The 22,923-nt window shown below is 43.5% G+C and overlaps 1 protein-coding gene across 1 annotated transcript in view; it reads left to right on the plus strand.

Annotated features, from left to right (window-relative positions):
• dner (delta/notch-like EGF repeat containing) overlaps positions 1-22,923 on the plus strand; it is a 90,107-nt gene that overhangs the window by 37,241 nt on the left and 29,943 nt on the right. The window contains exons 2-5 of the mRNA XM_086164904.1: positions 5,659-6,012; positions 6,096-6,193; positions 13,473-13,636; positions 15,553-15,701. Of these exons, the coding sequence (XP_086021030.1) occupies positions 5,659-6,012; positions 6,096-6,193; positions 13,473-13,636; positions 15,553-15,701 (765 nt within the window). The remainder of the gene's footprint in view (positions 1-5,658; positions 6,013-6,095; positions 6,194-13,472; positions 13,637-15,552; positions 15,702-22,923) is intronic.

Raw genomic sequence — 22,923 nt, forward strand, 5'->3', positions numbered from 1 at the left:
GTTCAAAATTCCCAACAGTAGTGCATGTAATCATAATTTCAATCTCCTTCGCATAAAATGAATATGATTATTTTAATGAAGCTTGTTCTGTCATACTGGTGTGAATTTTGAGGGTTTTTTGGCAACTGATGTAAATTATATATTCTGTTTGAGATGCGTACACTCGTTATGTCCTGTACTCAGTGGTTCCCGAGCTGTGGACCATTTGAATCAATTGGTACCAGGCCCCACAAGAAATAATCAATTATTTCCGTTGGATCTATTGTCTGAGTCTGAACAATCTTTATTTTGAAAAATCTTTTATTTTGAAAAATGACCTGAATCTTGTCCCTTTTTTTGTCTGCCACGGGACCAGACTTTGTTGTTTTAATGTGTTCAGATCATCATTCAGGGAAAAACGTCACAACGCCCAGGAACTAATCAAGCAAGAATCGTTTATTCAAAGTCAGGAAAATTCACTTACGAGATATCCTGGGCCAGAATGAATGTTTCCCCACGAGGATCGTTCAGCTTCTCTAGACAACCGCTGAGACATGTCCAGTCGAATGTGTAGACAAAGAAGTTCTGGCCCCGAGTCAAAGGGTCAGGCTCATTGTTTACTTCCTTTTAAGACTTGTTTTACACACTCTTGGAATGTGGGCACTTGGGGTGCATGGTTGCGCAAAGCCGCACCCCGGACAAAGCCACAGGTGCGCGTGATCGATTACACGCGGGTGTCAGCAGAAAAGTACAGAGTAGTCCGTTCCTTGACATCACGTGATGCGGTCTTGCAGTTCAATTTTAACAATCTCCTGGTTACATCTCGGTCACTTGAGTGCCAAAAATGTAACCCACAAGCTAGCAAAGTGAGTAAAAAACAGACGTCAGACAGAAAGTTTCTTTTTGAAGGGGAAAAGGTGGATCCACACAGTGGATTCACGTTTATTATTATAGTTGCAATACAAACAATCTATGTGTACCGCACATCCCCCCCAGTCCACGGTAAAATTGTGAAGCGTTGACTGGTCCGTGGTGCTAAAAAGGTTGGGGACCACTGCTGTACATAACAGATATTATTGTTTAATCACAGTGTATTTGGGACTCCAATGGTATAGTCATGCATTTCTGCTGGAAATTCTGTGACTGTCACTGAAGGGCTTTGCAGTAGTCAATGGCTAAATACTACTGTTATAGACTCTATCCTAGTGTGGGTGTTTGTATTTTGTGAGATAAAAGATGGCGCTTTTTTCTCCAGACTTTGTTTCCTGATGTTTTATGTGCTCCTGTGAAATTACTGTGTTTTCTGCACCATAAGGCGCACCGTATTATAAGGCGCACCTTCAATGAATGGCCTATTCTAAAAAAAAAATCATGTATAAGGCCCACTGCATTATAAGGCACATATAATAGAAGCTACAGTAGTGGCTGGGGTTGTGTTATGCATCCACTAAATGGAGCTGGGCTAAAGGGAATGTCAAGAAAACAGTCAGATAAGTCAGTCAAACTTTATCAATAAAAAACAAACCAACGTTCTGACAACTCCGTTCACTCCAAAAACAAGTTAGTGCATTCACAATATGATACCGTACGTAGGGATAGCTCTTACCGGTATTTGCGCCACCTTTGTTGAAAACAATGTATTTCCAACTCAATTTGTCACAGTTCAATGTGTCTCATAAAACGAAAGCACCAAGAAGGACCGCCTCTAAATTCATTGATGTTCATGTCGCTACCTAGTGCTGTTGCCTTCTTTCGAATAGTGACTGTAGAGACGCTTCTACTTGCTACTCTCTGTTCTATTGAACCCACTGTTTGAGTTTGTCCTCCAACTGTGGCCATCTCGCTTTGTTTCCTCGGAAACTCTGTTCAGTCTTCTTTACTTGGCGCAGGTCATCTTGTTGCTTCCTCCACTTCTGTACCATTCATTCGTTAATGTTGAATTCTCTCGCTGCTGCGTTGTAAGCGTGTCTCTTGAAAGGTGCCATTTTGGGGGCTTTCTACACACACAAGTGGTGTGGGTCTGGAATTCCCCTTACCCTTTTTTACTGCTGCTTCTTCGGCAACATGCACAAGTTGTACTATCATGGCACAGACAATAAAAGAAATTGAATAGGAGTTATCTTGAAGGAGGAATTTGTTAGGAACATTCTGGAGGTGAAATGAATGTCAGATAGACTTATGAGTCTCAAATTGGAAATTGATAGTATGTTGCATAGCACAGTGGCTATGCCTCACAGGTTTGATGTGAGTTTGAGGAGAGGAAGTTCTGGGATGAGTTAGATGAAGTGATGCAGAATATCCCCAGAGATGAGAGAGTGGTAATTGGTGCAGACTTCAATGGACATGTTGGTGCAGGCAATAGAGGGGATGAAGAAGTGATGGGCAGATTTGGTATACAGGATAGGAATGCAGAGGGACAGATGGTGGTAGATTTTGCAAAAAGGATGGAAATGGCTGTAGTAAACACTTTTTTCCAGAAAAGACAGAAACATAGGGTAACTTATGTTAACTCAGTTAGACTACATCTTGCATAGATGAGGTAACCTGAAAGTGATCAGTGACTGCAAAGTATTTGTAGGTGAGAGTTTAGCCAGAAAGCATAGGATGCTGTCTTGTAGAATGACTTTGGTGACAAGGAAGATCATGAGGACAAGAACAAAGCAGAGGACAAATTGGTGGAAGCTGAAAAGGGAGGAGTGTTGTATGGTTTTTTAAAGGCTCTGGGTGGTCAGGGAGAGCTTCCAGATGATTGGACAACAACAGCTAGTGTTATCAGGGAGACAGGTTGGAGAGTACTTGGTGTGTCTTCTGGAAGGAAAGTAGATAAGAAGACTTGGTGGTGGAATGAGGAAGTGCAGGAGTATACACAGACAAAGCGGTTAGCTTTAACTTAAATTGAACCAATTACAATGATAGTCCCAGAAATGATCACGCTGAATTGTGTCAATATGGCTTAGACTGCCTTTAGCGTAACATAAAACTTAATACAGATACTCATCCAACTTTTAATTATAAAATTTGTAACCCCCCCCCTTGACACACCCTCTCATGTATTCATAAAATCAAAGTTACTATAACCACAAGATTGTGCCTTTTTACCACATTTTACTTATTTAATTTACATTCTTAGTATGTTGCTGCTGGGTGGGGAGGTGCATAATGTAGTGGTCATGTTGAATGTTATCACAGCTAAATTGCATTGCCTTTACTGATGTTCTTATTTATTTTATAGAGATACTGAAAAAAATATGATGATGGTCTGCATTCTTTTCCCGACATTATGCTGTTTTATTTGATCAGTTCCTTAACCAAAGTCAGATTAACAAAACACAATGTACATGATCTGTGTGCATGAATGTGTGAGTGAGATTATCTAACCAATCATATCACAATTACTTTTTATCCTACATTTACTTCATTCATCACTGTTGGAACATGGCAAAGGGACAATCAGTTTTAAAATAAAATGTTGTTTTTTATCAGATATTTAAAATTAACCGGCTCACATAGATTCTTATAAAACCATACAGTCCCATCATGTCTAATCTCCCTGGTCTCCATCTGCCGCCCCTCCTGTCTGACATACTGGCTTTCACAAGAATTTTCATGTGTTCAACATTAAATTTTTCTTTTGACTGGGACCAAAGTTCAATGTAGAAAAGGATCACTGCATTGAAACAATAGAAAATCAAGTGTGTGAGATGGAATTGCTATCTCCACTGTTGTACAAAGTGGATAGAAAAAGATTGAGGTTTGAATGGTAAAAGCATCTATTTCTTCAAGTGATATTATTGTGGTGAAAACCAGATGTTCAGATTACTTCTCGAAAAAATTTTGTTTTTCCTGTTTGCAGGAGGGCAATGCATGTTAGCAGTGCAATTCTCTTAACTGCTCTCTGCCCGCAGTATGTTCTGGCTTTGGAATGCACCTGTTTTAGTGTCTGTATTTTTAACAGTTTCCCACCCTGATAAAGCATCTAGTGAGAGATGAGATTGTACATCAAAAAACACATTAAAAGGTGTATACACTGTGTGGCATGAATAACATTATAGGCATATGCCAATGCGAAAGGATATTCTGGCCATTTTTCCTTCACTCTGGTGAGAGTTTTCTCACTAAATCGAGGCAGATTATTTCTACTGCTAAATCACAACATGGTTGTCTCATGGCACTTTACATGTAGTCCAGGAGTGGGCCACAGACTTAAAAATGATTTATAGAACTCCCACATTCCCCCAAGCACTTGACAACAGCAAGAAAAGACTGCCTTTTTCTAGCCAGAAACCTTGGGCAGATCCAATGTGGGTGGCCTCCTGCCTCGACCAGTTTGAGTAGAGAGCGAGAGAGAGAGGAGGACAGAGAAAGACAGAGTGTGGAGTGTGTGACAGAAGGTAGTGTGAAGGTTGGGAAGGACACACACAAATGACATCTTGATAATGAAAACAGTCGCACTAACTATTACATGGTAAAGGTTGACATGATTGGACAACAGCTCTTATAGTCATAGAATAAATAAAAATGGTGGATATCAGGCAAAAAGCTGTAGTAGCTGAACCTGGGACTCTAGAAAAGTTAGTACCATGCATGGATGAGGGACATAAGTGCAAATAGGACTGGAAGAGTGGGAGGAATGAGAGAAGTTGATCATGGGTTATCCGTCAACAGAGTAATCCGATGGCATAGTAACTATGGGTTAGTCAAGCCCCTAGTATAAGCTTTCCCAAAAAGAAAGGTTTTAAGCTGAGTGTTAACCAAAAGATGGTGCCCGCCACCCGGGTTGAGATTGGAAGACGGCTCCACAAGAAAGGAGCTTGGTAACTAAACTGAGTGCATCAACTGAACTGACATGCCTAGTAAGCAGGAATGCCTCATTTTGTCTTTGCATAGAGTTTCCGGTTATTCATACACAGCCACAGATTATAATCAACATTCATCACCAGCACTATTGGGAAGAGTTGAGTGCTTATTTACTTGAATGACTCCTTTTTACAACAGCATGTTACCTATTTACAAAGATAAATGCTCTTTGCAGTTTTTATAGTAAGATATAGATAAGGGAAAAACATGAATCTGTTTAAACCTCAGATTCTCAAATTCATGTCACTGGATTGTCACTGTGTTGAAAAGCCTATACAATGTCCTCTTTCCCCATATCCAAACCAGAAGATTTTCCAACAAAAATAATGAAACATTAAGGAGGGGACCAGCAATTAGATAGCAGTCTGGATAAATTATTGTCATTGTTGCATAATGATGAAGGTCTTTGTCTCTTCTGTTAAATACAAAAAAAAAAACAGTTTTCAATATGAAAGTAAAGTAAAAAATGGTAAAAAATAAAATAGATATTCAGATGTTCAACATATTCAGCTCTTTTAATGAATAGAGTGTAAATGCAAAAAGGCAAAGACATTAAAGAAATTAGTCAAAGAGCAATCAGACAAGTAGCTCTGTGTGTAAGTGAACATTGGGATTGGGCTGCTTTAACACTTTGATTCGAAGACAGATTTCCTCCTCTTGGGCCTATTCATAACCAAGCTGAATGCTCCTGAGTGACATTCCCCCTGTCTGTCCAAGAAACTAAAAACGTGGAAAAAAGATACATAAGGAAAATAGTAAGATTGGAGATGAAAAACACTTAATTTTTTCCCCATCTCTTCCCATTATTTCCTCTTATTTCAGTTCTTCTCAGACCCTTGTGCCAGCAGTCCTTGTCTCCATGGAAACTGCAGCAGGAGCAGCAGTGAGGAGGAGGGGTTGCCCACTTATACCTGTGAATGCAGTGAGGGTTATGAAGGCGAAAAGTGCAATCAAATTTTATTGGACCCGCTGGCGGCAGATTGGGACCCTGCATCCCCATCTGCTCCTGAGTTGGCTACCCCCATTGCTTCTATGACCACAGCTTCTGCACAGTCCCCGCAGCCCATGCAGCCAACCACGGCGTCCTCTACCACGACAACAACAGAGCCTACTCTGCAGTCATGGCAACCCGGACCAGGCCAACGGCTGCTGGTGGTGCCATGGGAGGCAGACAGGGTGAGACACTGACCTCTCATTCATGTAGTTATGCTCTCAGTTCCAAAATTTATTGACACAAATATTCTGTTGGATGCTTTTAGGTTACAGAGGGTCTTCACTGTGTTAGTCCAGAGCTGTGTGAACTGACAGCAGCAACTCTGACTCTGGCTCTTGAGGTGCCCGAGGAAACTGCTGTAAAGTAAGTACAACTGAAGAGCTTTTAAGAGCTGACCTGCGACACTTGAAAGAAAACCCTATAAAAGTCATCTCTTTTAATTACAAAATTCTTCCTGCCTATAAGCTTTCACTTTTTTGTCAGATACATGTAACCCTACTGAAAATAGAGTACTGTATTCCGGACTATATGCCGCTCTGGATTATGAGTTGCACCAGTCAAAAAATGCACAATGAAGAAGAAAAAAATCATATATAAGCACCGGACTATTAGTAGCATTCTTGAGGGGAATTTTATTTGATAAAATCAGAGACCAAGAACAGACATTTCATTTTCAAAGGCAAGTGACAGTGTAATGGTTGAGCGGGCGAGCCCAACGAAGACGAATAAACTGGTTAAACCTTATCTTTATTAGAACAATTAGAACGTCTCAGGGCTCTCTCTCCTCCCACTCCATCCCCTCACTCTCTCTCATCCCAAAACACATTCACAGCCAGTTGGAAATCATAGAACTCTGAACATTCCTCTAAACAATACCGCAGGCTCCTTACAATAGTAATAACAGTAGAATATAGAACAGGCTGAATAGGTATCTGGTATGTTAACGTAAGTAACATATTAACAGCTATTTAGATAACTATAGAATAAACAACAAAGCATAACAAGTTTATCAAACTTTCGATCTCACTCCAAATCACTAATTCCATTGAATTTTTCTTCCTTGGTGTCACTTCTGAGCAATTCCGCCAATTCCAGGGGTAGATGGCGTGTCGCTTCCTCTCCTGCGTGGCTGTTTTTGTAACATTGTTGTCCATGCTCTGATAGAGAGGCGGTTGCGTAGCATGAAGTGGAAACACCAAGAAGGTCCTCCCGTGAAGCCATTTAAATTAGTCGCCTTGGCAACTACCTGGACGTGGAGATGTAACTGCACCATTGACAAGCTTCTCCCGGCAGCATGTTGTTCTAGCCCCCATTTTGTTGTTTTCTTCATTGCAGTTAGAGAATCCTCCTTTTTGCCAGTCCTTTGCTAGTTTCTTGCTCACTCCAAACTTTCTTTCTGCTGCTCAATTACTGTTTTCTGTATCCTCTTCCCTCAAACCAGCTAACATCATGTCCTCTTTCACTACATTCATAAATCTTCTCTTTGGTCTTCCCCAGACCTCTTGCCTGGCAGTTCTAACTCCAGCATCCTTCTACCAATATATTCACTATCCCTCCTCTGTACATGACCGAAGCATCTCACATCTGCTTCTCTGACCTTATCTCCAAAACATCTAACATGAGCTGTCCCTCAGATGGACATCAGTGGATCAGGAATGATCCTGATCCTGATCCTGATCCATCTTCATCACCCCAAAAGAGAACCTCAACATCTTTATCTTTATGCTATATCTCCAAACCATACAAGCATTGCTGGTCTCACAACTATCTTGTACACTTTACTTAGGATTCTGGCTGATGTTCTATTATCCCGTTCTACCCCTAACATTGTACTCCACCCATTAAAACCTCCTCGAACCCGTTTCTTCCCCCCTTTTCAACTGTTGACTAAGTACTTGAAATCCTCCAACTTCTTGATCTCGACTCCCTGTTGCCTCACCGAACGACCAGGTTCCTCTTCTTCACACAAACATGTTATGTCTTGCTGCGACTAACCCTCATTCGTCTCTTTTCTAGAGCATACCTCCACCTCTCGAGATTTTCCTCAACCTGTTCCCTGCTCTCAGATCACAATGTCAGATGCAAACATCATGGTCCATGGAGATTCCTGTCTCACCTCATCTGTCAGCCTGTCTATCACAACTGCAAACATGAGCTGATCCCTGATGAAGCCCCAGACTCTAGCTTGAATTTCTGTTACACCTACAGCACACCTCACCACCGTATCACAGCTAGCATACATGGCCTGCACCAGTCTTACATACTTCTTTGCCACTTTAGACTTCCTCAGACGATACCAAAGCTCATCTCTGTTTCTGGGTCTTTAAAGGCACAATGCAGCTCTCCTTGACCTTGTCTGTACTCCTTGACCCACATTTTTAAAGCTAATACTGCATCTGCAGTACTATTTCTAAGCATGAAACTGTACTGCTGCTCACAAATGCTGACTTCTGCTCTCACTCTAGTTCCCACTACTTTTATGGGTCATTAAATTGATTTAGTTTATAATTACTGCAATTCTTCCCATCTCCCTTATTCTTAAAAAAATGGGCACCAAACACATTCTTCGCCATTCCTCAGGCATCTTCCCAGTCCCTTAGACCCTGTTAAAATAATCTAACCAGAAACTCTACTGCTGCCTCTCCTAGATACTAGCGTACCTTCAGTTATCAGGACCAACTGCCTTTCAACTTTTCTTCAATGTCCTCCCCACTTCACCTTTACTGATCTCCTATTTTATTGTCCACAATAGTCACCTCTTCTACCCTTCCCTCTCTTTCATTATCATCATTCAGCTCTTCAAAGTACTCTTTCTATCTTCCCATCACTCTGTCAATACATTTCCTTCTCTATCCTTAATCACCCAAGCCAGCTGAACATACTTCCCATCTCTATCTGTTTTTCCAACCTGTATAAAACATTACCGTGTCTTCCTTCTTACTTTCCAACCTAGCATCCAAGTCATATACCCTTCGTTTGACCTCTACTTTGGCCTCTGCTACCTCTACTGCATCTCCCTGTACTCCTTTCTTTTCTCTTCAGCCGCCTCAGTGTCCTACTTCTTCTTTGCTAACCCCTTTCTCTGTATATACACTATGCACTTCCTCATTTCCATCTACTTTCTTTTCAGACAACACACATCAAGTACTATCCTACCTGTCTCCCTGATCACATTAGCTGTGGTTGTCCAGTCACCTGGAAGATCTTCCTGACTACCCAGAGCTTTTTTCAACTCCTCCATGAAAACCATACAACACTCCTCCCTTTTCAGCTTCCACCACTTCATCCTCTGTTATGCTTTTGTCCTCTTTATCTTTCTTCTCACCAGAGTCATCCTACAAGCCAAAGTTTAAAGTTTGATATGCTCACAGCACTCACCTCCTCTATCTAAGGAACTCTCAGTGCCTTCTTGTTTGCCCCTGTTTATCGTCTAGATTCAAGATTTAAAGCGTTTATTATCATATGTACAGTCTAGAAACGTGTTTCCCTGTACAGTGAAATTCCTACTTTGGTGTCTGCAGTGCATTGGGATGTGTCGGCAGAGTGCAAACATTGTTATAAATATGATTATGGATATGAATGTGAGTATTGCAATAGAACAGTGAGTATAGTACAGTGCAGTACGACATTTGAGTGCAGCTTGATGTGCAACTCACAAAGTGCAGGTGCACAAATGAGTGCAATTTGAGTGCAAACTAAGTGGCAGTAGACTTTACAGGTGCAGGAAGAAGACTGAGTGTCAGTTGTGTCTGATGGCAGTTGGGTAGAACAAGTTCTTTAATTGTGTCGTTCTACATTTCACAGTCCTGTACCTTCGGGATTATACCCTCCATGGTGGGGTGGGTGTGGTCCTGGCGATGGAGGCAACTCTCCTGTGGACTCTGTGGTGGTAGTTGCTCTGCAGAGAAGGCAGTGTGGTTCTGGTGATCCTCTCTGCAGTCTTCACTACTCGCTGCAGGTGTCTGCGGTCCAGAGTAGTGGTGCTAATGTACCACACAGTAATCTAGCTGGTCAGGATGCTCTCAAGTTGCTGAGGATCTTAGACAAAATCTTCTGACTTGCCAAACCTCCTCAACCTCCTCAGGAAGTACAGTCGCTGTTGAGCCCTCCTGACCATCTGCGTGATATTTTGGGAAGTGACTCACTTATGTGGACACCCATGTATTTAAAGCTGCTCACTTTCTCAACCTCAAGACCTTGGAGGGGTAGTGGATGATGAAGCATCCTCTCCTTCCTCATGTGCATTATCAACTCCTTGGTCTTGTCCGTATTGAGAGTGAGGTTGCTGTCTTCACGCCACTTCACCAGACTGGCCACCTCCATCCTGTCGGCTGTTTCATCCCCACCGGTGATGCGTCTTATCACTGCGTTTGTGAACATCAGGATGATGTTATCCTCATGGGAGGCGAGACAGTCGTTGGTGAACAAGGTGTAGAGGATGGGGCTGAGGACAGATCCCTTAGGAGTGCCCGTGTTCATGATGATGCTGGCTGAGGTCCTGTTACCTATCCTGACAGACTGGGGTCTGCTAGTCAGGAAGTCTCGGAGCCAGTCACAGAGGTTGGGGTCCAGGCCAAGAGTGGACATTTTGTGTGTGTGTTTGTGGGGTATGACGGTGTTGAATATGGAGCTGTAGTCCACAAAGAGCATCCTGATGTTGGAATCTTGGTTTTCAGGGTGGGAGAGGGGGTAATGGAGGTTAACGGCTATGGCGTCTGAGATGGGCCTGTTGGTGCCAGTATGCGAATTACTGGGGGTCTAGAGTTTCCGGGATGTCGTTCTGAATAAGGGCCAGGACCACTCTCTCGAGCACTTCATGACGATTGGAGTGAGTGGTATTGGCTTATAGTCATTCAGGCAGTTGGATGGGCTTCAGGTTGGGAGGGGGACGATGGTTGTGTTCTTGAAGTAGGTGAGGACTGACCTTGATGCAGTTGTGATCGCAGCTTCAACCAGACCAGCTTGTGGACTTACACAAGGACGTACTCCCCCGCGTACCACCAATATGTGGACATTCCCAACCGAGACCAAAACACCCTGGACCACATGCACAGCAATGTCTGTGGTGCGTACAGGGCCGCACCCCACCCCTGCTTTAGTCAGTTAGATCACATCTATCTGTTTCTGCACCTGGTGCACAGACAGAGATTGAAACAGACAAATGCCGTAACCAGAGAAATCAAACTCTGGCCCCCGGATTCAGAGGACATCCTGCAGGACTGTTTTGTTACAACCGACTGGAATTTGTTCAAGACCGCAGCAACTCAGGAGGACTCTTCTCTCTGCAAACAGGAGTACCCTGAGTATGTGACTGGGTAAATCAGCATTTGTGCTGACAACTTTATGCCCACCATACCAGTCAGATAGTTCCCCAACCAGAGCATTGGCTGAACAGTCAGATACGCCACATGCTCTCATCTGTTTAGGACTGGCAATGAGACAGAGTACAAAGCTGCTAGGTAGGACTGAAGAAGGCCAAAAACAGCCAAGAACCAGTGCAGAGAAGCGGGATAGCTTCTTCTCCACTGCGTGACCCTGGGCGGACATGGCAAGGCCTACAGCATATCACGGACTACCAAGTCCACCACCAGCATTGGCACTCTGCTGGACGACCTTAGCATCCTCTCCGCCCGCTTTGACAACCCCAACCACAACACAGAGGTGAGTCACACACCCGATGGGACCTCCGACCCCCCCGTCTCACTCCTCCTCTCTCCCAACAGTATCATCAGACCAGGTATGCCGAGTACTGAGAAGGATCATCGGCCACAAGGCAGCTGGACCAGACAACATCCAGGAGTGGGCCCTCAGAGCTTGTGCCAATGAGCTGGCTGATGTTTTTACCGCCATCTCTAACCTCTCCCTCAGCTACAGCACCGTCCTCACCTGCCTCAAGAACACAACCATCGTCCCCCTCCCCAAGAGGAGCCCACCTATCTGCCTGAATGACTACAGGCCAGTGGCATTCACGCCAATAATCATGAAGTGTTTCAAGGGTGTTGCTGGCCCACATTCTGAATGACATCCTGGAAACCCTAGACCCTCTGCAGTTCGCATTCCGGCCCAACAGGTCCACCTCAGACGCCATAGCCACCACCTTCCACTACTCCCTCTTCCACCTAGAAAACAAAGACTCCTACATCAGGATGCTCTTTATGGACTACAGTTCACCACAAACTGACAAACAAAATGTCCACCCTTGGCCTGCACCCCAACCTCTGTGACTGGCTCCTAGACTTCCTGACTGGCAAACCCCAGTCCTCTGCCCCATACTCGCCACACTGTTCACCCACAACTGTTGCACCTCCCATGAGGCCAACACCCCAGTAATAGGACGCATCACCGGCAGAGACAAAACCGCCTACAGGATAGAGGAGGCCAGTCTGGTGAAGTGGTGTGAGGACAATAACCTCACCCTCAACATAGACAAGACCAAGGAGATGATAGTGGACATGAGGAAGGAGAGGAGACCTCATCAGCCACTGTTCCTCCAGGGTCTTGAGGTTGAGAGGGTGAGCAGCTTGAAATACCTGGGTGTCCGCATAAACGAGGACCTTACCTGGTCTAACAAAACCACACAGATAGTTACGAGGCTGCCCGTTCTCAACCGGGCCTCTCTCATCAGTGTATGCCAGCACCTCTATGCCTGGTTGCCCATCTCTGACATCAAACTGACATCATGATGAGAAGGGAATAATGGCTATTCAGAGATAGTGATAGGAATATCAAATCAGCAAATCGCCATTACAGACTGTTCAAGTTCGGAAAACATTTTTTTTATTTTTTCTATTATCATTACTTTTATTACTTTGACTTTTCATTGAAATTTCATTGGGCTGGTGTGATTTGAGCCAGTCAGGATTTACCTTGGTTTGGCATTTCACTGCAACAGAATGGACATGAATTCCTCTTTCGAAATTTGTGTTGAATTTCCTTGGCCTTGGTCAAAATAGACAAAATAGTCAGAGAGCCTCAGTGATCAACAATTAATTTCTTAAAATAAGCTTTTTCAAAAAGGGTTTATTCAGTCTTAGCAATCACATGAAAACAACTGCAACATATTTCCCCACCAAATCAAAATGCAGTTTCATATGATACCTATCAAAATATTGAATAAATAAAAATTGAGTAAACAGTAATAATATTTAGGCTGTTGCCAAAATCAGTGGGTACATGTGGGCATATCCATCAATCTTGTGAGAAAAGTTTGAGATCTCTTAGCACAGAAATCTTGATTTTCTCTCCACATTATCTGGCTTCCTGAAAAAAACAAGTGTATCCTTGGACAGACTACGTCTACATAAAACACATGTGTTGAGAACTTGAAAAAAAAACAACTGAATGAGGTCTTCTGCCCCTAATTTGTCTTGGATCTCATGCTTTCTTGTTGTATAAAAACATAGATGCCATTGAACTATAGTATATTTGAAAAAAAAAAAAAATTGCTGTTAACCAAAACATTTTTGGATCAAAATATTTAATGTATGATGATGTTCAGTGAAAGGAATTTTGAAAGGTCATTTTTTACTTTACTGAAACAAGCAGCAGGTTTAAAAAAGGACACCATTATTATTTGTTTGGGCGAACTGCAGAATGAGTCCACAGGTCCACCATTTCATTGACATTTCTTTCTTTTTTTCAGGTTGGTGGTGAATGCAGATGGAGCCCCAACACTTTGGCGGGTGGATGAGGAAGGGTTCCTTCGTTCCTCTATCTTGAACAGCACTGCATTGTGGTTTCTACAGGCACTCGATGGATTGGTAGTGCCAGATCACTCTTTGTCTCTGGGACAGAACTACTTTCTCAGTAAGACACATTCCAAAATAATCTCTTACAAAAGTTATTCAGGTTGTGCCAAAATAGGTTAGGCTGTGGCAAAAATCTAATAAGCTAACTATACATACTTACTGCAGTGGTGTAGAATAGTACCGAATTGAATAGAATGATAACATAGCTTCAGTCAGGGGGAAATACAGCGGTATCACGGTGATATGGAGAGTAGAGATCTTGGCTAAACTGAGGGTAGGAAATATCACTTAGTTCAACTTAATATGGTGGTATGCAAACCCAAGCAACGCTATCCAGACATTTATTTGATGAATCGTGATTAATAAATCATTACTATATTTCATAAACTGAACAAAATCATTAGTATACTGAATAGAAAAGCTAACACAATGCCATGCAAGATTAAAGAGAAAAGCAGGGTTGGAGGCTAAAATGGATATAAAAAAGCCAAAAAAAACCACACAAAAAATAACAACAAAATAGTCAACAGTAAAAAATGACTTACAGATCATATATTTCATACACAGTTCATGCAAACAACCTCTGATTTTTTTCTCTTTTTTCTAACACTTATTGGATATAAATGAAGAGGCAGAAAACAAGCACATGATGTCAAGTGATTTTTAGATTAATTTTGGAGCCTTGTCAAAATCTTTGTGTGGCAACTGAACTTGAATTTGTCCCTCTAAAGTTCCCGTCCCTTCATGAAAAAGCCTGAAGAAGTGTCTTGGCTGAGAGATGAAATCTCTTCAAAGGAAGAAGTTCAAGTCCATTTGCCACGAAAAGATTTTGACAAGGATTAACAATGAACTGGATGACTGAGAACCTTCAAAGACATCAATTTTGAGTCTTATTGGGGCCTATTAAGTCAGATATATCATAATATAACAGTTGGATGACTCGTTTGGTGTGGGCCATAGTCGAATGCAGTGAATCAAAATTTTAAAGATATATTGGAACATTCAGGCAACTTTACATGCCGCTGCCAAAGAAAACAGTGAAAACAGTCCTTAATAATGTTTCAGAAAGTGATACCTTGCTTTATGAATGTGCTCTGAAACAAAATTACTGGCTGATCAAATGCACAAGAAATGGCTGTAAGACGGGAGATAAAACTGATTGTCTTGAGGGTAATAGATTTAGCCTGGGGTTGTCAGAAACAGGTTTTTGGGGCCAGGATAGGAGCAGATCATAGGGTACATGGGCTTTCCAACCAGAGATTTCAGACTGGCACCCCAAGTGCAGGTGACAGAGACACAGCTGCTTTAGGGATTAGCCCTTGCACAGGAGACGGAAACAGATTGCCTTTGGAGGGTACAACAAATGTAGCTAAAACTGGGCTGAGAAAATTTTGACTGGTGAAGCTTTAGCAAAGACATGTCCTCTCTGCCACACTTGCAGATGCACTCATTGAGGTGGTAGTGATAGGGTTGGATTTGGTTGGACATTTCACTTGCTGAGCAAATAAGCCGATGCAGCTCATTGGTTTGAATCAGACTATTGAAATATGCTGTGAACATTCAGTATGAAGTTATTTTTATCCAGGTATCTTTTAAGCTGCTGATTTGATTGAAGATGTGATAAGTTTTGCACTCTGAGGAGGCTCTGAGTGCAGTGAGAAGATATGAGGCAGATACTTTTGCTGTTTCAAGCCCTTTAGCGTTTGCAGTTAAATAACCATCAAGATGGTGGCCTACCTAAGAAACAAAGAGAGACAGAGAGAGATTTAAGGTGCCACGTTTGCACTACTTGGGAAATATAAAACCTGACAAAATACATTTTTAATATGTTTGAAATCATTCACAATCTTTTAATAATAAATGCAAAAATTATTCACCACTGGTGGTATGGTAGATGTGTTTTGAAAAATATTGTCATATTAAAACTTATGACAATATTAAAAAGTTTTTAAGCATCTGAACTTGTTTTGGTAGGTGTGATACATGTCGGCACCCCTACATCCCCAGAAGTTACATTGCGTCTTAACCTGACAGTGAAAGCTAGCAACTGCATGGAGCCTGGCAGCAGCTTCAATGACCCTCAGTGCACTGGAAATGGAAATTGCATCACACACCCTTCTGAGGTATGGTATGAAAGATATACAGCCATAGGGAGGTTAACTGCTTTATAATGAACACAGTGAAAGGTACTGAAGATGAATTATATTTCAGTCAATGCCAATTTGAATAATTTTACCCTTTATGTAAGCAAAAGTAATTTGGATAAACATCTGAAGTATCTGTTCTTTCACATCATAATGACAACTAGAGAAGCTTATTTTGTTGTTTGACACTTAGAATTGATCTAACAATGTGTCTCAGAAATCTCTTTAGCCCGATTAAAAATATGAAGGCCACTGTACTGTACTCAGGAGAATACAATTTTCACATTAATGGACTTCTCAAGATACACAAGGAATTAACCTACATTCAGACCCATAAGTAGTATTAATCAGAATTAGAATCAGAATAAACTTTATTTATCCCCAAAGGGCAATTGGGGGGCACATCTTCTTCCTCTTCTTCTTTTCCCTTTGGCTTTTCTACTGCGTTTTCTTCCCTCACTCGTCAACAAGACCTCAAAATGCTTGAACTATTCCACTTGGGGCAGGACTTTATTCCCTGTCTAGAAAGGGCACCATACCTATTTCCAGCTGAGGACAACGGCCTTGAATTTGGGAGTGCTAATTCTCAGCCCAGCCCTTCAGTTTGGCAGCAAACCACTCTAGTGCGAGCTTGAGATCACTGTTGGATGGAGCAAACAGAACAGCATCATCTGCAAAGTTTCCCAGTTCTGAGGCTGCCAGACATGATAAACTGTACTTCAGAATCAGAATCTTTTAATTGTCAAATGTACAATGCACAGATGAATTTGACATAGCATGAGACCGCCTATAGTAGGAAATGTAAGACAAGAGTTATAAGTTAGAAGAAGACAAATATTGACTTAGCAACAAAAAACACAGTTTGGGCTTAGGAAATATATACAATTTAAGTTACCTATACTCACAATGAGAACAGCAAGTATCTTTTGGAATGGTGGAGGATAAGGAATTATGAGGAGGGGGCGTGATGGCTGACGGGAAAAAAATGTTCAAATGTCTGGTGGTTCTGGTCCTGATGGACCTGAACCTGCATTTAGGTTTGATGGGTCCCCCATTATCCTTCTTACACACTACCTGGATCTGCGATTGTGCAGAGCACTCACAGGTTCCTGTCTGTGGCCAGTGAGATGACTGGCTGTTCACACAATGCGTTCCAATCTGTGTTTGGTGTGAGGAGGGATTTGGAGTATTGCACTGTGATGGAAGAGGTGAGGACACTCTGGACTAACTCCATCAACACTATAAATAAAAAGATTAAATAATAATAAATGAAAACAATAAAAATGATACGAATAGTAGGAATAGTACAGTAATGAAAAACACCTGTGTCACGTCTTCTGAATCTGAGTTTTGACTGTCTGAGAGACCCCCTTCACCTCAACCCCAGGATAGACCTTGCCAGGAAAGCAGAGGAGTGTGATCCCCTTGAAACCAAACATGCCCTCGGTCAATCCAGAGACAGTGCCCCAATGTCCACTCTATTGTGTAGGAATTGTCAACCAAGACAGTCTTGCAACATCCACTGCCTTGAAAACCGACGAGCAGATCACATCCATCTCTGACTTTAGCCCCAGAGACAGGAATGTCCAGACAATTCTGCCCCATTGCATGGCCTGTCGATGGGATTCAGGAGGTCTTACAACTCAAATCTTCTCCTTTCAGCTTTTTCCTTCAGGGAATGCCACAATGAAACAACCTTCTTATTCTAATCCTATTTATTGTATCCTCCTCTCTCACACCAACTAGCTTCACATCCGCTCTCACTACGTCCATACATCTTCTCTTCGGTTTTCCTCGAGACCTCCTGCTTGACAGCTCCAATTCCAGCATCTGTCTACCAATATATTGTCATTGGAACTGTTTGTAGGCCGTACATCATCGTTCGTCTCACAACTGTCTTGTACACCTTTCCTTTAACTATGGCTGATAGTCTTCTATTGCATAGTACCCCTGACACTTTTCTCCACCCATTCCAACCTGCTTGAACCTGTCCCCTCACCGCTTTTCCACACTTGCCGTTGCTCTGGACTGTTGACCCCAAGTACCTTAAATCCTCCAACTGCTTGATCTCCAATCCCTGTAGCCTCACTGTTCCACCTGAGTTCCTCTCATTCACACACATGTACTCTGTCTTGCTGCGACTAACCTACATTCCTCTCCTTTCCAGAGCATCCCTTCACCTCTCTAGATTTTCCTCAACCTGTTTTCTTATCTCACTAGAGATCACAATGTCATCTGCAAACATCATGGTCGATGGAAATTCCTGTCTAATCTCATCTGTCGACCTGTCCGTCCCTATTGCAAAAAAGAAGGGGCTCAGAGTTGACCCTGATGGAGTCCCACCTCCACCTTGAACTTGTCTGTTACACCTACAGCACACCACACCACTGTCTCACGGCTAGCATACATCTCCTGCACCAGTCTAACATACTTCTCCGCCATTCCAGATTTCCTCATACTATTCCAGAGCTCCTTTCTTGGCACCCTGTCATATGCTTTTTCTAGGTCTACAAAAAAACAATGCAGCTCCCTCTGGCCTTCTCTGTACTTCTCTGTTAGCATTCTCAAAGCAAATACTGCATCTCTAGTAATCTTTCTAGGCATGAAGCCATCCCTCATATATTTATCCCTCTATAGTTGCTGCAATTCTGCACATCCCCTTTTCCTTAAAATTAGGAACCATCACGCTTCATCTCCATTCTTCCGGTATCTTCTCTCTAACATCCTGTTGAATAAACTAGTCAGAAACTTTACCGCTGCCTCACCTAGACACTTCCACACCTCCACAGGTATATCAGGACCCACTGCCTTTCCACTCTTCATCCTCTTCAATGCCTTCCTCACATCACTTTTACTAATCTCTGCTACTTATTGGTCTACAGTACTGACGTCTTCTACCCTTTCCTCTCTTTTATTTTCCATATTCATCAGCTCTTCAAAGTACTCTCCATCTTCCCATTACACTTCTAGCATCTGTCAATACATTTCCCTCTCTGTCCTTAATCACCCGGACCTGTTGTACCACGTTATCTCCCTTTTTTCGCCACCCGGTATAGATCATTCTCTCTCTCCTTTCTGTGCAAGCAAGCATACAAGTCATTGTACGCCCTTTGTTTTGCCTTTGCTACTTCTGTCTTTACCTTAAGTTGTATCTCCCTGTTCTCCTGTCTGTTCTCTTCAGTCCTCTCAATATTCGACTTCTTCTTTGTTAACCGCTTTCTCTGTATATACTCCTGCACTTCCAATTTCCACCACCAAGTTTCCTTATCTACTTTCCTTCCAGATGACTCACCAAGTATTCCTCTACCTCTCCCCTCTCCCTGATAGCACTAGCTGTAGTTGTCCAATCATCTGGAAGCTCTCCCTGACCTCTAGAGCCTTTCTCAACTCCTCCCTGAAAACCATACAACACAAGATGGCGGGCGGGAGGACGCTGGCGCGTTTGGCTGCCGCTTCCTGCTCTCCAACCAACCAACTAAATCAAAGACTAATCACGCTATAGCTACCGTTACTGTTTCGGTTTCGGTTTCTCCGCCAATCTACCTGAGATCTGTTCTCAGCAGGAGACGGACAATTATTTTTCAAATTGAGAGCAGGTGCAGACATGTAACGCTTACGTACCTCCTCCCCTTTGTGCCGCCGGATGTTCAATCTACGTTTCGGAGGGGGTCTTTCAGTCCGGAGCTCACACAGAACCGATCGATCAATCGATTAATCTGATCAATCAGAAGCTACGTTCATCCGTACACAACCACGACATCTCCCCGGGACTGTATGTGTGCTGCTACTGGACTTGCCACCTGTTGGACGCTAAAATGGCTGAACGGTGCAACCATTGAACCATCGGGATTAACAACCACTGCTGCCTGGGTACGGCTCGCCTGGACAATCCCCAAACTGCCATGTGAAGCTACGACGCCTAGCAGGACGGCATTTCCATTGGCCAAAATCTGCTTGCTCCTCCCGCTCCACCATCTATCCCTCCACCAGCAACCATCTCCAACATCCAGCTCCAGCACTTGCCTCCTCACAGCCCCGGGTCTGACACTCTGTTTTTCATTTGTGAAGTGTCTTTGAGTGCCTTGAAAAGCGCTATACAAATCTTATGTATTATTATTATTATTAACACTCCTCCCTTTTCAGCTTCCACCACTTTGTTCTCTGCTCTGCCTTTGTTCTCTTGATCTTCCTTGTCACCAGAGTCATCCTACAAACCAGCATGCTATGCTGTCTGGCTACACTCTCACCTACAACTACTTTGCAGTCACTCACCCCTTTCAGGTTACCTCATCTATGCAAGATGTAGTCTACCTGCGTGCTCCTACCTCTGCTCTTATAAGTTACCCTATGTTCCTGTCTTTTCTGGAAAAAAAAGATTTCACTACAGCCATTTCCATCCTTTTTGCAAAGTCAACCACCATCTGTCCCTCTGCGTTCCTATCCTGTATACCAATTCTGCCCATTACTTCTTCATCCCCTCTATTGCCTTCACCAATATGCCCATTGAAGTCTGCACCAATTACCACTCTCTCATCTCTGGGGATATTCTGCATCACTTCATCTAGCTCACTCCAGAAGTTCTCCCTCTTCTCAAACTCACATCCCATCTTTGGGGCATAGCCACTGATCTGTTGAAAAGCACTAGGTGTTGATATCCCTTGATAAAAACATACAAACATACAAACACCGATGAGACTGTGGGGTTCAAGTGAGCCATGGCTTCCTTCAGGTTGTCAAGTGAGCACCCCCCTTCATGAATATTTCCCTGATTCGCCCACGATATCCCCAGAGGGGTCAGCAGTGAATCCCAGCATCCCAGGTTCACTCCGTAGATGCCATCAGCTCACTTGAAGGTCCAAGTTGGATCTTTTCTCTTCATCCACAGCCACTGGCTCCTGTTCTCAGCAGCCCTGGAGAGGTCCTTGACTGCCTGTCTGTGGGAGTGTCCTTGTACTCCCATCTAGGCTCTGATTAGCCTAGATGTTGAGGTGGCGATGAAACCTATGCAGCCTACTTCCAATGGACAAACCTTCGCTTTCCAGCCTTGTTGCTGAGCATCTACAATGAGTTCAGCATATCTCAGCTTCTTCCGTTCATAGGCCTCCTCCACTGCACCCTCCCAGGGCACCGGTAGCTCTATGATGTAGATGAGCCTGAGTGACGATGACAACAGACAAGGTCTGGTCGCAGGTTGGTGGATGCGATCTTAGCTGGGAAGCAAAGTTTCTTGTCCAGGTCCGCCAGCAGCTTCCAGTCCCATGCACTGCCGAGTTGCCTAAGGTCAATTCTCATGGGGGTGAGGCTGGCTTGCCCCTTCACGCAGGAATAGAGTTGCGTGCTAACAGGATGACTGGGGAGGAAGGGCGTTCATGCTCGTCCGGCAAGTTTCCAGCTCCGCTGCAAGACCTTTTAGTACCTGGTTGTGCCGCCAAGTATAATAGCCTTGGGTGAGGCTGGTCTTGCATCCCACTAGAAGGCAGGACATCATAGGCCGCCTTGATGGTAAAGCTCGCCCTGAAGGCCTCCATCTCCCACAGATCTTTCCAGGAGATCTTCCGCTTCCTGACTCCCTCCCATATCATCCTCTGCCCTTGCTTTGCCTGTGACACAGCTTGTGCGTGCCTTCCTGCTTCCTCTTTCCGGCGAACTTCCTGGACCACCAGCTTGCCTCTCTAGGCTGGATTGGCTTTGCCCCAGGCTGGTGTACTAGCCCCGAGCCCAAGTCCACTCCTCCCCTCCTGAACTCGGCCCACGATGTCCCTGTGTCTGAGGGCTGCCTTTGCCTGTTCAGTTGCAGCCAGCAGGGTCCACTTCCTCCCAGTTGCCAGGATGGGGGGCGCTTGGGCTACAAATGGGTCGCTTAAATCCAATAGCATCATCTCCAATATGACTTTGGCACACTTGTACTCCTCTGCCAGACTGGAAATGGGCAGGTGTAGCATCCTTTTGCTATAGAGCCCAATGCTGCTGAAGCACCTGGGAGGGCCAAGCCACTTCCTGATAACATTGAGCATCACACCTTCAATTTCCAATTTCAGAGTTCCCAAGCGCCTGCAGTAAGCGGGTCTTATGCCTTGAACACCAAACAAAAAGCACCCTTTTTTCCCTGCCCGGCTGTTACATACATTTCTAACATGAATATGCATAGGAGGCGTGGCCTGGTCTCAGTAGTTTCCCACGACTACGTCTTCCTTCCTCTTCTGTCAGTTCTTCTCCACTATCGCTGTTTCGGCACGTCCCGTCTCACACTGGTATCTGTAAAGAGAAGAAGGCAACCTGCCCCCTAACAGCAACGAGCTGTTTACACCATGCTACATTCTGGCTTGCTTCCCGCGCAAGAGCCGACCTATCGCACTATGTCTGTCCGGGCTGTTATCTGATAGGACTATATGTTGAGCAAAGCAAATATATTGACTCCTTCAACCTACAGTAGCCCAGTTTCCACTGGTTCCCTGTGGGTCATCGGTACCAATGGCGGTCGTTGTTATCCTGGGCCTCGACTGATTCGGTATGATCTTGTTATTATGTTTGATTTGCATGTTTGGTTTTGGCAAAAGTTTTACACCGGATGCCCTTCCTGACGCAACCCTCTGCATTTATCCAGGCTTGGGACTGGACTGGAGACACTAGCCCGTGCCCCCCTGAGGCTGGCTCAGGGAGACACCGGCCTGTGCCGCCCTGTCTTAGGTCTTCCTACTCAAATGAGCTACTCTACATTCTTACCTTTTTTTTATCCAAACAGCACACAAACGGACACATTCATTAACATGAATAAATATCGGTTAATAGCTGACATTTCACCTTGACAAACCTTGGTTAAAACCTCGAAACCTTGAGACGTAAATGAGCCCACTCACTCTGATCCCTCATCTACTTAGGGCTCATATACCTGAAAACTCCTTGCAGTATGTAATTCAAGAGGCCTCTTGAATGAGAGGTAAAATGTATTCCAGTAACTACCAAAGTCCAGTTTTCAGTGATGACTCTGAGGATTAATGCAAATCATCAGACAGGTTACTGATTTACTTTCATGTACACTTCTCACAAGAAATATCAATCCCAATGTTCTTCTGAAACAATCAATACCAAACAATCAATACCTTCAAAACACTCCCAATAGCTGGCAATTTCTTAGCAAGAGAATATGTAGAGACTGCAGACTCATGAAAAAAATGATATAAATGTATTTAATTATTTAAGA

This window comes from Fistularia commersonii, chromosome 18, assembly GCF_037954325.1.
Source record: "Fistularia commersonii isolate RoL2024-O1a breed Wild chromosome 18, RoL_Fcom_v1.0, whole genome shotgun sequence".
In the NCBI taxonomy this organism is placed as follows: domain Eukaryota; kingdom Metazoa; phylum Chordata; class Actinopteri; order Syngnathiformes; family Fistulariidae; genus Fistularia; species Fistularia commersonii.